Here is a 17,034-nt window from a genome sequence, read left to right on the forward strand (position 1 = left end):
ACCCAAGACCCTGATTTCTACAGATTATGGTCTCTCCCCAAAGCTTCATTTTCTCAAAAAAATGCCAGACCTCAATTTTCTAAACAAGTTGCATTTTGTATTTCAATCCATAAACAGTCTTTGATGGCATACAATGCCCAGCCCTGCTGGCTAATCTTGGTTGACATTCCCTTTGACAACAATCTGCCCACAAGCCTCTTAGGTAGAGGTGGATGGCTATGGCCACAGTAACTATGTAAAACAGCATGCTGAGGAGCTACGCAAGTTACATGGGCTGCTGGTTCTCTTTTCACAGACCTTGGATAACAAAAAGGAACAATGAGCTGGGGACAGTAAGTGTGAGCTTAATGATAACAAGAGGGGATTGAAAATGGCACCTTCCACTGCTATATGTTGAGAGGGAGTTTTTTAAAAAAATACCAACATGAAAAAAGTGACTTTAAAGAAAAAATCCAGGCCGGGTGCGGTGGCTCACGCCTGTAATCCCAGCACTTTGGGAGACTGAGGTGGGCGGATCACTCGCGGTCAGGAGATCAAGACCAGCCTGTCCAACATGGTAAAACCCTGCCTCTACTAAAAATGTAAAAGTTAGCCGGGTGTGGTGGCGGGCACCTGTAATCCCAGCTACTTGGGAGGCTGAGGCAGAATAGCTTGAACCTGGGAGACAGAGGTTGCAGTAGTCAGCCGAGATTGTGCCACTGCACTCCAGTCTGGGCAGCAAAGCGAGACTCCATCTCAAAAAAAAAAAGAAAAGAAAAAAATCCAGTTAATTCTCTCCAGGTCCTACAAGCCCAAACTGGTTACTCGCCACTCAGCTTATGGCACCCAGTTTTACTTAAAGTAGAGGTCATCAAACTTTGTGTAAAGGGCCATATAATAAATACTTTACATTCTGCATGTGGTACAGTCTCTACCACAACTAAACTATGCTAATATAGCATGAAAACAGCCACAGATAATAAGTAAATATGGGTGCATTCTGATAAGACTTTATTTACAAAAACAGGAGGCAGGCTGCGTTTGGCCCATAGTCCACAATGTACCAACCCTTAATCTAAGGAGAACAAGAACTTTCATTTTTCCAAGCAGCATCATTTGCCCTTCTGGGGCTAGAGCACAAGAAACACAGCAATATCTCAAAGGTGGTTTACCTTTTGGTGACTGAATTTCACATGCTAATCCCACTAGCCCAAATAAAGATTATATTGTAGGTAGCCCCAAACATTGGAAGAGAGCCTGCAACAAGGAAGTAGCTACTAATCCAATCCCTACCATAGTCAATTACTTCATTCCACAAGCATTAATTGATAAATTGCTAGGTACCTCAGTTCAAAGTCACTTACGAGCAGTGATGACCATCCTCTGAGACCGTTTTGCATAGGCAGGGAGAGTGTCCACATTGAAACCTAAGAGACAGGAAAACAAAAATCACTGCCCAGACCACTGGATATTGAATACAGAAAGAATAGTAGTATTATGGACAAATGGCTTAAACTCTCAACTCAATGACCTTGCAGCCACGCAAAAAGCAGCTCTGGCAGAATTCCCCAACAGGGAATTATGAGGCCTCTTAGATGTGTTCAGAGGAATCTCTCTTGATAACTCTCTCAAGCTCAAAGCAAATCAAGAGAACCATGAGGGAAACGAAGAACACTTAGCAGACATGCCTGACTCCTAGGAACTTCTCTCTCCAGTTGCACGGAAGAACTGGAAACTGAAGGTATACTCACCCATCTCAACAAGTGTGACCACGATATCTGACAGTGTGGGCTGGGTCCTGGCTGTGTGCTCACAGTAAGACTTGGCACTTCTCCCAATTTCTGAAATGTCTAAGAGGGGATTAAAGGCATAAAACTTATTCTCGGTTCCTCAGAAAGCTAAACATAGAATTACCAGATAAGCCAACAATTCCACTGCTAGGTATATACCCAAATGAATTGAAAGCAGGGATTCAAACAGCTACTAGTACACCAATGTTCACAGCAGCATGATTCACTATAGCCAAAAGGTAGAAACAACCCAATGTCCATTAACAGGTGAATGAACAAACAAAATGTGCTATATACACACAATGGAATATTATCCAGCCTTTAAAAGAAGGAAATTCTGGTAATGTTATAGCATAGATGAACTTTGAAAACATTATGCTAGGCCAGGTGTGGTGGCTCAGGCCTGTAATCCCAGCACTTTGGGAGGCCGAGGCGGGTGGATTACCTGAGGTCAGGAGTTTGAGACCAATCTGACCAACATGGCGAAACCCCATCTCTACTAAAAATACAAAAATTAGCCACGGGTGGTGGTAGGTGCCTGTAATCCTAGCCACTCGGGAGGCTGAGACATGAGAAATAGCTTGAACCCGGGAGGGGGAGGTGGCAGTGAGCAGAGATTGCGCCACTGCACTCCAGCCTGGGCGACAGAGCGAGAACTCCTTAAAAAAAAAAAGAAAAAAAGAAAAAGAAAAAAATAGAAAACATTATGCTAGGGCCAGGTGTGGTGGCTTATGCCTGTAATCCCAGCACTTGGGAGGCTGAGGCAGGTGGATCACTTGAGGTCAGGAGTTCGAGACCAGCCTGGCCAACATGGTAAAACCCCATCTCTACCAAAAATATAAAAAATTAGCCAGGTGAGGTGGCACACGCCTATAATCCCAGCTACTCAGGAGGCTGAGAATCGCTTGAACCTGGGAGGTAGAAGTGGTTGCAGTGAGCCGAGATTGCACCACTGCACTCCAGCCTGGGACACAGAGCGAGACTGCATCTCAAAAAAAAGAAAAGAAAAGAAAAGAAAAGAAAAGAAAAGAAAACATTATGTTAAGTGAAATAAGGCAGACACAAAAAGACAAATAAAGATTCTACTTACATGAGGTATCCAGAGATGGAAAGTAGATTAGAAGTTACCAGGGAATGGAGGGGGAGGGAGAATGAGGAATTACTGTTTATGTTTACAGAGTTTCTGTTGAGAATGATGAAAAAGTTCTGGAAATACTGTGAATGGTTGCACAACATTGTGAATATACTTAATACCACTGAATTGTACACTTAAAAATGGTTAAAATGATAAATTTGGTTATGTGTATCTCACCACCACACACACAAAACGGTCTTATTCTCTGATGGGCAATTTTTGTTTCTTCTGCCTGAAGCTGAACCTCTATTTAAGAGTCACACTAAAGTCCTTTGGGGAAAAGGGGGGGAAGGTTTCTAAGATGGAGTTTTGAAGCTCGGTTCTGTGAATGAGCTTCCAAGGCGGACGGGAGGTTTCACGAATACTCTGAAGCTGTGCTGAATTTTACACACAAAAAAAGCATTTTTTGGGGAATGGGTCCACAGATTTTATCAAATGTATAAAGGGGCCTCAAAAGGTAAAGAACTCCTGCTCTAGGGATAAAATGTTGGCTCAGATTTTAAGTGGCTCAGAAAATAAAAGCAAGTAGTGCTTGACAGGGAAGGGTGTCTAACAGGGGACCTACCACCAATTCCCCTGCTACCCTGAGCAAGTCACTTAACACCAGCCTCTATCCATGACTTTTAAACTCTAAATTCCAAGACTGTTCCAAGAACTGCATTCTTATCTCTTGGGAACTATTAATTCATTCCTTTAGGACAAAGTTCAAAAAGTAGTGGAACCTGTGGTAGGCCCCAAAATCTGTTCTAAAGTCCACACAGGTCAAAACTATTTTCATGATAAAATTAAGTCATTATTTGACTTTTTCACTCTCATTCTCTCAGGTAGTTTTCCTGAGTCTATGTGACTTTTGATGACATCATGGGTCTGATGAATAACAGAATATGTAATCGTACGTTCTTATTTTCGAAATTTCCTTTTTCTTCTTCTTTTTTTTTTTTTTTGAGATGGAGTTTCGCTCTTGTTGCCCAGGCTGGAGTACAATGGTGTGATCTTGGCTCAATGCAACCTCCACCTCCTGGGTTCAAGCAATTCTCCCGCCTCAGCCTCCAGAGTAGCTGGAATTACAGGTGCCCGCCACCACACCCAGCTAATTTTTTGTATTTTTAGTAGAGACAGGGTTTCACTATGTTGGCCAGGCTGGTCTCAAAACTCTTGACCTCAGGCGATACACCCACCTCAACCTCCCAAAGTGCTGGGATTACAGGCGTGAGCCACCACGCCCAGTCCCAAAATTTGTTTTTTCTAACGTGGCAAATACACATATACAAAAGCTATTTGGGGTCCTCAATGTTTATTAATAAAAAGAGATTCTGGCCAGGCGTAGTGGCTCAAGCCTGTAATCCCAGCACTTTGGGAGGCCGAGACAGGTGGATCACAAGGCCAGGAGATCGAGACCATCCTGGCTAACATGGTGAAACCCCGTCTCTACTAAAAAATACAAAAAAAACTAGCTGGGCGAGGTGGCGGGCGCCTGTAGTCCCAGCTACTCGGGAGGCTGAGGCAGGAGAATGGTGGGAACCCAGGAGGCGGAGCTTGCAGTGAGCTGAGATCCGGCCACTGCACTCCAGCCTGGGAGACAAAGCGACACTCCGTCTCAAAAAAAATAAAAATAAAAATAAAAAGGGATTCTGAGAGCTGGGCATGGTGGCACATGCCTGTAGTCCCAGCTATGTGGGAGGCTTAGGTCCAGAAGTTTGAGGCCAGCATTGGCAACACAGCGAGACCCCATCTCTAAATGAATAAATATAGGAGTTCTGAAGCCAAAATGATTCAGATCACTGCTTTAGGAAAACATTTGGTATTTAAAAGTGCCAAACATCAGCTGCAGAGAATTACTTTGCCCAAGATCACCCTTCTTGGGGTAGCCCACATCTAGTGTTTGATCAAGACCTGAGTATAAAGGCAGGGCCTTTTCAGCTTGATAGGCAATGATGCTCCAGGGTTCCTGGCTAAGTTGTCCAGTTCTTTGTTTGGCCTGCATTGCACTCCACTTCTCCCTCTGCCCAAACCTTTCTCCTACTTCCTTTCATAGTTGTTGATCCCTAAGAAACACCATAAATACTTCCAACCCTCATCCTATCCCATCCCCCGAAAGTTCAAAACAGGGAAATATGTTGTACATGCAGAAAAGCCTCTGTGAGACCACACCCGGGCTTCTAAATCTCAACACATTTCCTTTTAAAAGTGGCTTTTCAGCTGGGTGCGGTGGCTCACGCCTGTAATCCCAGCACATTGAGAGGTGGGCGGATCACCTGAGGTCAGCAGTTTGAGACCAGCCTGGCCAACACGGTGAAACCCTGTCTCTACTAAAAATACAAAAATTAGCCAGGAGTGGTAGTGCATGGCTATGATTCCAGCTACTTGAGAGGCTGTGGCAGGAGAATTGCTTGAACCCAGGAGGCGGAGGCTGTAGTGAGCTGAGATTGTGAAACTGCAGCACCCCAGCCTGGGCAACAGAGTGAAACTCTTTTGTCTCAAAAAAAAAAAAAAGTGGCTTTTCCCCTTCATTCTTTGTATCACACAATCTAGCATTTGATTACATAATGTGATGATATCTATTGCATGGGGAATTAGCCCTGACTCCCCAACAAAAGTCCTTAAGGGCACCCATAACTCACCAAGAGCTTATAATCTCCCCAGCACTGAATGTTTTATATATATATCTCACTTACATTTGCAACTCCATGAGGTACAAACTGTTATCTCATTTCACAAATGAGGAAATTGAGGTTCAGGAGATTCAGTGGCTTGCCCAAGCTATTAAGTGACAGAGTGATGATGTACACCCAAGTCTATCTGATTCTAAAGCCCGTAAGTCACTTCATTATGCTCTTTTCTGTTTTTGTTGTTGGGGACGGAGCCTCACAGGCTGGAGTGCAGTGGTAAGATCTCAGTTTACTGTAACCTCTGCCTCCCAGATTCAAGCAATTCTCCTGCCTCAGCCTCCCGAGTAGCTGGGATTACAGGCACCAGCCACCACGCCCAGCTAATTTTTTTTTGTATTTTTTAGTAGAGACGGGGTTTCGTCTTGAACTCCTGACTTCAGGTGATTCACCCACCTTGGCCTCCCAAAGTACTGGGATTACAGGCGTGAGCCACCGCGCTCAGCCCATTATGCTCTTTTCTCAACTTTTTACATTAAAAAAAATTTTTTTTCTCCCCTCTTAAGAAAAAAGTTTATCTTTTTCTTAAATCCTCTCAAACACTATCACAAAGCAGGGCACTGAACTGATGTTGGGGTTGACTCCAAGGACTAGTGTTTCTGTGTACTCACAGCTCTGCAGCATCTCTGTCAGCGTTTCCACGGATGCTTTCTCAGCACTCTCAAACCCTGCCTCTGTCAGCAAGGAGCTCACAACCACCTGCAGGGTTCTCCTCCGGGCCAGATGATAGTTATCGGCAGGGTTAGTGGACTGTTTACTTCCCGATCTCTGTGAAGCAGCAGCCCAGAAAGATTTTCATCCACAGGAGAAGGATGCAATCACATAGTTCATACGTGGTCAATGGCAAACAAAGTTCTTTTACTACTTTTATTTTAAAAATCAGTGCTTAATGTTTAGATTTACAGATCTTGGCCAACTGAGTAAAAATTGAGCACCCAAGGTGCTTTAAATACAGAGACTACTTTTCCGCCCACCTAAAAAGTACGGTCCCAATGAGATAAAATAGCAGGTCTTTTACTTTCTACTTTAGCAGATTATTAGAATACACAGCTGAAGAAACACGCATGATGGGATTAAGACCTGTCCCCCAGAAAAAATAGGATCCCTCTCTTGTGCCCCCCATCTTCACACCATTTCATTGAAAGGGAAAATGAAAACAGTAACAAGAGGTGACGGCGAGGAGGACAAAAGAAAACAGCACGAAAAAGTAAGAAAGCTAAATGTTTTGAAACGGGAATGCCTTTCAACTTTGGCCGGCCAATAAGAAGGCGAAAATGGCATGTTCGGACCAATCAGGGGGTGTTCCGGGTTCCCAACCCCCAACAGCAAAGGAGCCAATCAAGACACAGGTCCGCCAACTCCGGCGGCCGCAGCCAAGTCCCAGGGAGGGGGCGCGTACGGCCTGAAAAGACCCTCCGCCAGTCGGAGCTCATGATGGGGCTGGATTTATGGGGCCTAGCTTGTTGCTCAGTCTAGGGGAATGTTGCAGGATACCCAAACTCTCTCGGCTCCGGGTCCGCGCTTCTTGCCCTTACCGTTCCAGAGCCGCCGGCCCCAGCTGTGGCCGCCGCGTCGGCCATCTTGCTCTGGCGTAGTGTGCGCGAGCGCGGGGCGCGATGGGACTTGTAGTCGCGGGGCGGGACGGGGCGGGGCGGCGTGCGCCCCTTGGTTTTCCGAAGCCCAGTCGGTTGGGGGACGCCTGCGGTGACCCCGGCTCACGTGACTTTTTTTTTTTTTTTTTTTTTTTTTTTTTTTTTTTTAAGATAACAGAGTCTTCTCTGTCTCCCAGGCTAGAGTGCAATGGCGCGATCGCCACCTCCCGGGCTCAAGCGATCCTGCCGCCTCAGCCTCCGGAGTAGCTGGGATTACAGGCGGGCACCACCACGCCCCGCTAGTTTTTGTATTTTTAGTAGAGACCGAATTTCGCCATGTTGGCCAGGCTGGTCTCGAACTCCTGGGCTCAAGCAATCCGCGGCCTCGGCCTCCCAACGTGCTGGGATTACAGGCTTGAGCTACCGCACCCGCCTCACGTGACCTTTTGAAAGTGAAGTGTTCTGGGGCCTTCAGTGGCTTGGTTGTGGACCGGGAAAACGCGCTGGGTTTCACTGAGTTAAAAGAAACCTATTTTAATATGAAAATCGGTTCTTGTAAAGAGCACACTCCTGGAAGGACCCAGGAGGTCAACTACACTTGCAGGGTTTTCCAAACTTGTCTGATTATTAGCAACACCTGGCTGGGTCCAGCCCAATCCCAGTGACTTCACTCTGTGGAAGAGGGACTTGGGAATCTTTCTCATTAAGGAGCTCCCCAGATGATTCTCCTGAGCAGGTAATGTTGGGAAACACTGGAGCATCCAGCTTCGTGATTTTGTGCTGAGGGCCGCCCAGCCTGTCAATGGCCCACTTGGAGTAGAGCCTGGACTACCTACTCCAAGTCTGTCGCTGCATCCTGCTGCCTTCGCGCCCTCAACCCGCAAGTATTTGCGAGGCAAGTCTGGGTGGGGCGGGAGACTTGTCCCTTGCCGCCTCACTCCCAGGGCGTGGGGTGCCCGCGGCTGCCAGTTGTTTTCTACCTGGCCTGTCAGCCCCTCTGGCTGCACCGTAATCGTCCCCATTTGCAGTTGCCTGGCAGGACGCAGACTCTGGGTTTGAATCCTAACACTAGCCAGCTGTGGTACTTCGGGCACTTGACCTAATCCTCAGTGTGTCTCAGTTTCCTCTTCTGTAAAACTGGGGGTAAGATGGGATGATACACAGAAAGGGTCTGTCATAGTGCCTGACGTGTAGTAAGAGTCAAGAAATTGGCCGGGCGCGGTGGCTCACGCTTGTAATCCCAGCACTTTGGGAAGCCGAGGCGGGTGGATCACCTGAGGTCAGGAGTTCGAGACCAGCCTGACCAACATGGTGAAACCCTGTCTCTACTAAAAGTACAAAAAATTAGCCGGGCGTGCTGGCAGGCGCCTGTAGTCCCAGCTACTCCGGAGGCTGAGGCAGGAGAATCGCTTGAATCCGGGAGGCGGAGGCTGCAGTGAGCCGAGATCGCGCCACTGCACTCCAGCTTGGGCGACAGAGGGAGACTCCGTCTCAAGAAAAAGAAAAAGAAATCGCTCCTCATGATTTTGTTTACTTCCTGGATAGCACGTGGAGGAGTTGCGAACGCCAGGAGGCAGCGGTCTGGGAACCCGTGCCGCCCCGGCCGGTCGCCCACACTGAGCCTCTGTGGCGCCCCGCCCCCTCACCTATGCCGTGTGGGGCGGGGGCTGCGGGCGGGGGTTTGCGGCGCCGGATGAGCCTCCTGGTCTCGCCGAGGATGTGCAGGGGGTGGAGGGGTCGGGCCGGGGACTGAAACTTGGCTGAGCAGAGCACCAGCCCCTTTGTCTCCTCCGCCCCCTCTTCCCCACTTCCTGCCCAGCTCGGGATCGGCGGCGCGGCGCGGACTTTGTAAACACTTCGCCCCTGCAGGGGTGGAGACTGGCTCTGTTCGGACGCCGGGGAGAGAGGTGCAATCCCCTCCTCGTGGCTGGTGGTTGCGACCACCCCAACTCCCCAAAGGCAGGCACCAGAGGCGGCGGGAGAGAGCGCCGACGACCCCAGTTGGTGCTCCGGGGAGCTCACCTGCCGAGGAGGTAGGCTTGGGGGCTGGAGAAACCGGGGTAGATGGGATGTCAGCTCAGGCATGTCAGACCATGCGTTGGGGATCGGCGCTGGGTGGGTCAACGGGGTCGCTGCATCATCACTTCCCAGTTGGCACCCAAAGCTTGGCTAACTTTCCCACTGAGGGAGATGTTCTGCACGGAGTTGAAGGGCAGAGAAACCCCCAAAGGCCCTGAGCCGTCTGTATGTACACACATCGGCACAACCCCCTCCAGCTGATCTGGAAGCCCCGTGGCTTTACCGAGCTGTTGCTCTTCTCGTGCCTCAAAGATGGGGTGGAAGGCCTCTAGGAGGGCAGACCAGTGTGGATGGGGAGTCTGTGGGTGCTCTGACCAGTGCACCGGGGTGAAACTGGAGGGAGGAACCCCTCAGTGGTGTCTGATTGGTACATAGGTGATGATCTTAGCCTCCTCTGTGTCTCTTGAAGTGTCAACAAGAGGAATAACTGAATACATTGGTTGCTGTTATTAAGGGAGCATTAAGTTATTCATTTGCATTGGTTGAACACCCACTATGTGCCTGGCATTATATGGAATGTTGAGGGTGCAATGATGTTATTTATCCACAGCTAATATGGATCACAGAACAGACATAGATGTCAAGTGCACTGGCTGGGGTGACTGGGAAGGCTTTAGAGAGAAAAGGACATTTGAGTTCGATTCAGAAGGATGAAAAGCATAGAAGTCTTTGGGGGCACTTATTCCACAGAGCTGGATTGAATCCCAGCTGTGGTGTTGGACACTGGAATATAGGGGCAACCCAGAAACAATTCCCGCTCCCTTTAATCCACTGTCTAAGCATCAAGGGGATGAACAGGATGAGTCCCAGAAAAGGCAATTTTCTGGGCTGGGTCCCAAGAACCCAGGAATTCCCAGCTGGGTGCAGCTGGGAGGGTCCACCTGGGGGTGATGTGACAGTCCACACAATCCTGGGCACCCCCTCCCCATCCCTGGACTCTGAGACCGTTTCCTCTGACGAGTCCTTGCCCTCTGCCTACCACCTCATTTCTCTTTGGGACCAGACATGGATGGAGAAGTGGATCTCCCTTTGCTTCCTCACAGATTCTTCTGGCCGTTCAATTCCGGGGCTCCTTTGGGAAATGACTGACACACCAATTTATTAATTCATTCAGCACCCATTTGCTGTGGCCATACTCCATCTGCACAGGCTATTCCCATAGCTGTTGGGGATGTCATGGTAATCAAATCACAGTTTCTTCCGCCTGGAACTTAACACTGAAAGCTTCTCTGATAATTCTAGCAGAGTCCTAGTCTATGCCAGTCATTGAGATCATGACCTCCATGGTCCCAAGTATCTTCTCCTTACGACTTCCCCTTCCCTCTTCCCTCAAGGGCTCAGAATACTAGCTAACAGTTACATAACACTGTCAGGTACTCTTCTAAGTGACTTAGAGATCATATCTCATTTAAACCTCCTAATACAGTCCTACGAGGTAGGCATTAGGATTCTCTCCATTTTATAGACGAGGAAACGCAGGCACTGGAGATAAGTAATCTTCCTTCAGACACAAGAAACAAATGGCAGAGCTGGGATTTAAACCCAGGTCACTTGATTTGAGAGGCTTTATTTATTTATTTATTTATTTATTTTTTGAGACGGAGTCTCGCTCTGTCGCCCAGGCTGGAGTGCAGTGGTGCGATCTCGGCTCACTGCAAGCTCTGCCTCCTGGGTTCACGCCATTCTCCTGCCTCAGCCTCCTGAGTAGCTGGGACTACAGGCGCCCACCACCATGCCCGGCTAATTTTTTGTATTTTTAGTAGAGACGGGGTTTCACCGTGTTAGCCAGGATGGTCTCGATCTCCTGACCTCCTGATCCACCCGCCTCAGCCTCCCAAAGTGCTGGGATTACAGGCATGAGCTACCACGCCCAGCTGGGAGGCTTTATTCTTAACCATTAGGCTAGCCTGCCTCCTTCACTGACCACATAAAATGTGCACTTGAGCCAGGAACTTAGGAGTTTCCTAAAGGGAGTCTGTGGTCCTGTATCTTGGATGATACAGCCATCTGTTACCTGAGCCGTGGGGCTGGTACTGTTTACAGTGAGCCCAGCAGGCCTGGAATAGGGTTGTGGGAACTGCACAGAACTGGTATCCTTTCCTGATGGCTGTGTGTGTGTGTGTGCGTGCGTGCACGTGTGTGCGTGCGTGCACACAAATGTATGAATGTTTTCCCCTGTGTAAGCCTCACTCAAAGGAAAAGGGGGAATGTGAATAAACCAAGAGGAATGAACTAAGATTATATTCAAGAAAGAACTTCTCAACTTGGACGTGATGTGCCAGAATCTGGGGACGTGGGAAACCAAGACACCTCTTTTGTTGGGAATTAAGAATAGCAGAGATGCTCACATTCTAGATGTGCATTCCAGCTTGGTAGCTGAGTAAGGAAGATGGCTAAGGAGTGGGTGCAAGCTTAAGATGCTCACACCTCTCTTTCCCACAGCTCCTGCTTCCAAAGCTGCATCCATGTATCCTACCCAGTCCCTCCAGACAGGCTGGGATAATGCTGGTGATGCAAGCAAGGGCACAGGACAGTGTCCATGGATTCCAGCCCCTTTTCCACCTTCTTTCTGAAATGCTTTTAAATTTCTTACAAGGACCTTCTCCACAGGTCTGGGGAGGCCTTGAGGTGGTCCCTTTCTGCCTACACTTCGTGCATCTGTCTTTGAGAAAGGAGTGTGTGTTGGGGACAGGGGTATTGATGCTGGGAGTCAAGGGTGGGAACTGGGTAGAGGGTGGCTGCACTGAGAAAACGGGTAAGCAGGATGTGAACCTTAAGAATGATAAACCTCCATGCTGCTCTTCTCCCACGCATGCACCTTCCTCCCTCGCTCGCTGGTAGGGTGGGGTGCAGCGGAGCCCTTGGCACGCCCTGGCCCCCTGCCCCAGACACTGGCTTGGCTGTGGAGAACAGGTTGTACTCTTGAAAAACCACAAGAGGAAGTTTAGGGAGGGCTGGGGGTGGGGAAAGTTCTGGGGCCCCTGCCAAGTTTCCCTTTCCCTGCTGAGCAGTAGGTGTGTTTATCTTGCCCTCAAAGACATTTAAATTTTAAATCCTCAAGTTTCAAAGAGCTGTCAAGGCCTGCCCCTTCCTAGGGGTGGCAACAGACACTGCTAGAAATGGGATTGGAACAAGTTACCCATCTGCTGGTTGAGAAAGGCTAATTCCAGAAAGTCTCTTCTCCTTCTTTGGCCCCTTCACTTTTCTCTTCCCCAGAGCATTCCCTACAACCTTTAAACTCAGAGGAATGTGGCTGTAATTGCCCCTTAGGAGCTGAATGGTGTTGCAGGAGCTGTCCTTAGGTGTTTTACCTGTACTGTCTTATTTAATATTTATTCACCACAACTCTAGGTAGTAAACACCTCTATCTCCAATTTGCGGATAGGAAACTGAGGCTCAGAAAGGCAAACTTGCTCAAAGTGATTTAGCTAGTAAGTGGCAGAGCCTGGACTTGAACAAGGTTCTATCTGATTTCAAAGTCTAGGCTTTTTACTCATGAATTAACTCTCAATCTGAGCATTGACTTTCCTAGTATATCAAACACTGAGACAGGGAGGCTGAAATATAAAGGGATTTTTAAAATGCTGCTGCTGGTATGGGAGAGGGATAGAATTGGAAGTGATTCCTTGGAAGTTAATGTATTTAAGAAGGGATAACCACTGGGGACGGTGGCTCATGCCTGTAATCCCAGCACTTTGGGAGGCCAAGGCGGGCGGATCACGAGGTCAGGAGTTCGAGGCCAGCCTGACCAACATGGTGAAACCCCCATCTCTACTAAAAATACAAAACAACAACAACAACAAAAAACTGGGCCTGGTGGCATGCGCCTGTAATCACAACTACTCAGGAGGCTGAGGCACAAGAATCGCTTGAACCCGGGAGGCAGAGGTTGCAGTAAGCCAACATCGCACCATTGCGCTCCAGCCTGGGTGACAGAGTGAGAATCCGTCTCAAAAAAAAAAAAAAAAAAAAAAAAAAGAAAGAAAGGATAGCCAAGTTAAAAAAAAAAAAAAAAAAAAGATGCAGGAGGTGAGAGGTCAGGTCAAACTCTGGAAGGCTGCACCAAAGGGGAAGATTTAGGAGGGATACTGTAGCTGTATGCAAATATTTAAAAGGTTGCCCTAGCAAGCCTTGAAGTAGGGGGTTAGCAGGACTGGTGGAGGCAGATTTTCAAAAAACATAGAACTTTCTAACACATGGGGCTTAGAGCGCATGCTGTAAGAGGGGCCTCTGCCAGCAAAACGACCTCAAAGCCCCTTTGCCTGTAAACCCCTTGCTATGATTTTTCCCCTGCTTTCCTCTTCTTGTCATTCTTTGCTCTCCCGTACTCCCTGGCCCATTGTAGTCCCTGATCGTCCACCAGGTGGGGCTGTTGCCCAGTGTGTCGCCCCGGTGTGGCTGGATTGGGTGAAGAGCGTTGCCGGGTTCTCCAGGCACTGACTGGTTTCAAGGGGCCTCTGCTCCCAGCCCATCACCAGCTATTTACACACTGGGGCCCAGAGAACTGCTTTTGACCCAGCACAGCCCCCATAAAAGGTGCTCTTCTGTCTTGTCCAGGCTCCAGCCAGAATGTGCAGGCCTCCGCCTCTGGGGCATATACCCGTCCCCAGGTCAGGGATTCCTTCCACATCTTCTCTTTCCCCTTCCTGACTGTCCTTTCTCTTTGAGAGAGAGGGCCCCATGTGTCCAGAGCAGAGGGCAAGGCCAACGGCCCTGTGAACCAGCAGGGTAACTAATGTGGCATGGCCATTTATGCTCTTCAAAGGACATACCTGTGTCATCTCCCGGAAGGGGCCTCAAGAGCCCCACCTCTCTGAAACTATTTGCACTCAGTGGCCTGACCAGTTCTCCCATCCTGGATGAAATTCCCCAGGACAGCCGTTCCTGAGGTGAGGGCTGAGGGGTTATCTCTGGAAGGAGAGGGTTGCTGGTACCTCCATCCTTGGCCCAGATCTGCTTGCTGCCCCCTCAGACCTTTACAGAGGCACAGAGCCACTGGGCCTCCAGGGACACAGAGACAGAGCCCAGAATGAGCAAAGACACCCTGATTTTTTTGAGACAGGGTCTTACTCTGTCGCCCAGGCTAGAGTGCAGTGGCGTGATCTCGGCTCACTGCAGCCTTGACTTCCCAGACAGAGATGATCCCCCCATCTCAGCCTCCCGGGTAGTTGGGACCACAGGAGTGGCGCCACCATGCTCAGCTAATTTTTAATTATTTTTTTGAAACGGAATCTCACTCTGTTGCCCAGGCTAGAGTGCATTGATACGATCTTGGTCCACTGCAATCTCTGCCTCCCAGATTCAAGTGATTCTCCTGCTTCAGCCTCCCAAGTAGCTAGGATTACAGGCACCCGCCACCACGCCCAGCTAATTTTTTGGATCTTTTATGGGGTTTCACCATGTTGGCCAGGATGGTCTCGAATTCCCGACCTCGTGATCTGCCTGCCTCGGCCTCCCAAAGTGCTGGGATTACAGGTGTGAGCCACCGCGCCCGGCATGCTCAGCTAATTTTTTGCAGAGATGGGATTTCGCCCTTTTGCCCAGGCTGGTCTTGCGCTCCGGGGCCCAAGCAATCCTCCTGCCTCGGCCTCCCAAAGTGCTGAAATTACAGGCATGGGCCACTGTGCCTGGCCAGAGACACCCATTTTGCAGGTGAGCAAACCAAGGTACTGAGAGGTCTAGCAGCTTGCTTCCGTACACACAGCCCATCTGTGACTGAGCTGGAAGTCTGACTCAGCCACTTGGCTGTAACGTTTGTGCATGTAACCACTAATCTGTGCCATCTGTCATGGAGTGGTCGAGAGCGCCTGTTCTTCATAGACAAACCACCCCACTTCAAGTCCTAGCTCAGCTCCTTTCTGGCTATGTGAAATTTTCTTTGTCTGTAAAATGGGCATAAATATAAGCCCCACCTCTCTGGGTAATTGTGAGAATTAATAATAACCAGTATTAGTTGAATACCTACTGTATGTCAAGTATCTTTTTGCATCCTCCCAGCAGACCATGAGGGAGGCATTATTATTCTGCTTTTTACGCATAAGGAAACTGAGGCACAGGGGAGGCACAGAGACTGCAGGATTAAGACTTCCGGCCAGTCGCAGTGGCTCATTCCTGTAATTCCAGCACTTTGGGAGGCTGAGGCAGGCGGATCATCTGAAGTCAGGAGTTCAAGACCAGCCTGACCAACATGGAGAAACCCCGTCTCTACTAAAAATACAAAATTAGCCGGGCATGGTGGTGCATGCCTGTAACCCCAGCTACGCAGGAGGCTGAGGCAGGAGAATCCCTTGAACCCAGGAGGCAGAGGTTGCAGTGAGCCGAGATCGCACCATTGCACTCCAGCCTGGGTAACAAGAGCAGAACTCCATCTCAAAAAAAAACAAAACAAAACACTTCCAAGCCTACATTTCCATAAGATTATGAGGCAGTGCACACAAAGCTCTGCTGAGTGGTGGGCAGGCCATATGTCCTTTGAGTGATAGCTGCTGTCATTATCAGCATATCACGGGCATCATCGTCTCCCAGGTGGAGGTCCTCAGGGTGGACATGGGGCCATCTAGATCCCAAGAGACAGCCCTGGTTTCTTTCCTCACCATCCCACCTATGGCTTCATGTTACCCTCTTTTCTAAAATAAAAATTGTCCACAAGTTATGGCCTGTGGTCAGACAGTTGGACAGAATATTTGAAGCTGGGGCTGTCCCAGAAACTCCCAGTTCTGGCCCCAGCTTTTTCTGCTCCAACTCACCCTCCCTCTTGTTCTCTGTTCTCTTCCCTCTCTGCTGTTCCTCCCTGCCCCCTCCCCTGAGGTCCCTGAGTTCTGGGAAAGGAAACTGGAGCAGGGGCCTCAGACAGATGCAGACCTTGAGCTCCAACTTGGGCTCCAGCTGGAGGAGGGAGGACCAGCCAGGGGCAGGACCATGAGGTGCAGAGGGCCCCCAGTCTGCTTGTCCCTGGGAAGACATCTGTTTATTATTCGCAAAGTCTTAAACTCTGGTTTGTTAAGCTCTGTCATGCTGGGTGCTGTGGAATCCACTGGGAATAAGGCCCAGGGGAGGTTTATTCTACTCTGGCAAGTGGCTATCACAAAGCCATCTTTGGATTATAGAGGGAGGAGTGCTGTTTCCTCCCGGCAGCAGGCCCTACGATGCAAGGCCGCCTTTTCCTTTCCAGTTCCATTGTCTTTTCTGTAAGCAGTGTCTGCTGTAGAACCACAAACTTGGAGACTCTTCAAATGTGGCATCTATTTTCATCTCAGTGAGAAAGGATCTTGGGGTTACAAGCCCTTAGATGTACTGGGTGACTGAGCGTAGGCCAGGGCATAGAACATTCTAGTTTCTCCAGGTCTTCTGTTCCTTCTTTCCAGTCAGCTGGTACCTGCTGGTCCTAGGGGGAACTCCGTATTTTCTTCAAATTGACTTGATTTCTACCTCTAGGACCCGGCTGAGTTTTTCTCTCACATCCCTTGATCTCTAAGGGTACAGCCTTTTCCGGCTTGGGCCCAGCCTCTTGGGTTCTTAAAACTTTGTTTACAGTCACTGGACTTGAGCTGGGTTCCTCCTGGGTGGTCCTAAGAAAGTTTTACCTCCCCCGTTTCTTCCCTGCCTTTCCTCTGACACAGGTTCTAGGAGTCATTTGTGGTGCTTCTTGTGGGAATCTGTTGTGTGGCTTTGCTCTGAATCCTCATGTGTTCCCAGGCACATGGCACTCAAGATGTTGGTGATGATAATAGCACATCTTTACACGACACTTCCATGTGCCAGGGGCTGCTATAAGTGCTGCCATATCCTGTATG

The 17,034-nt window shown here is 49.0% G+C and overlaps 2 protein-coding genes across 5 annotated transcripts in view; one reads left to right on the forward strand and one right to left on the reverse strand.

Moving 5' to 3' along the window:
• TAF8 (TATA-box binding protein associated factor 8) overlaps positions 1-7,169 on the reverse strand; it is a 43,223-nt gene extending 36,054 nt beyond the window's left edge. For all 3 annotated transcript variants that reach the window (XM_015136339.3, XM_015136341.3, XM_077999967.1), the window contains exons 1-4: positions 7,106-7,169; positions 6,182-6,338; positions 1,731-1,829; positions 1,344-1,406 (exon numbers count right to left, since the gene is read on the reverse strand). In XM_015136339.3, coding sequence (XP_014991825.2) covers positions 1,344-1,406; positions 1,731-1,829; positions 6,182-6,338; positions 7,106-7,150 — 364 coding nt within the window. In that variant the 5' untranslated portion in view covers positions 7,151-7,169. The remainder of the gene's footprint in view (positions 1-1,343; positions 1,407-1,730; positions 1,830-6,181; positions 6,339-7,105) is intronic.
• A 1,411-nt stretch (positions 7,170-8,580) lies between these two features.
• CCND3 (cyclin D3) overlaps positions 8,581-17,034 on the forward strand; it is a 126,384-nt gene continuing 117,930 nt past the window's right edge. Inside the window, exon 1 of one of the 2 annotated variants that reach the window (XM_028846631.2) lies at positions 8,581-9,195. The gene's annotated coding sequence lies outside the window, so the exon portion shown is untranslated. The remainder of the gene's footprint in view (positions 9,196-17,034) is intronic. The other variant, XM_028846630.2, reaches the window with a different exon arrangement.

The sequence above is a fragment of the Macaca mulatta genome, chromosome 4 (genome assembly GCF_049350105.2).
Source record: "Macaca mulatta isolate MMU2019108-1 chromosome 4, T2T-MMU8v2.0, whole genome shotgun sequence".
NCBI classification, from domain to species: Eukaryota; Metazoa; Chordata; class Mammalia; order Primates; family Cercopithecidae; genus Macaca; species Macaca mulatta.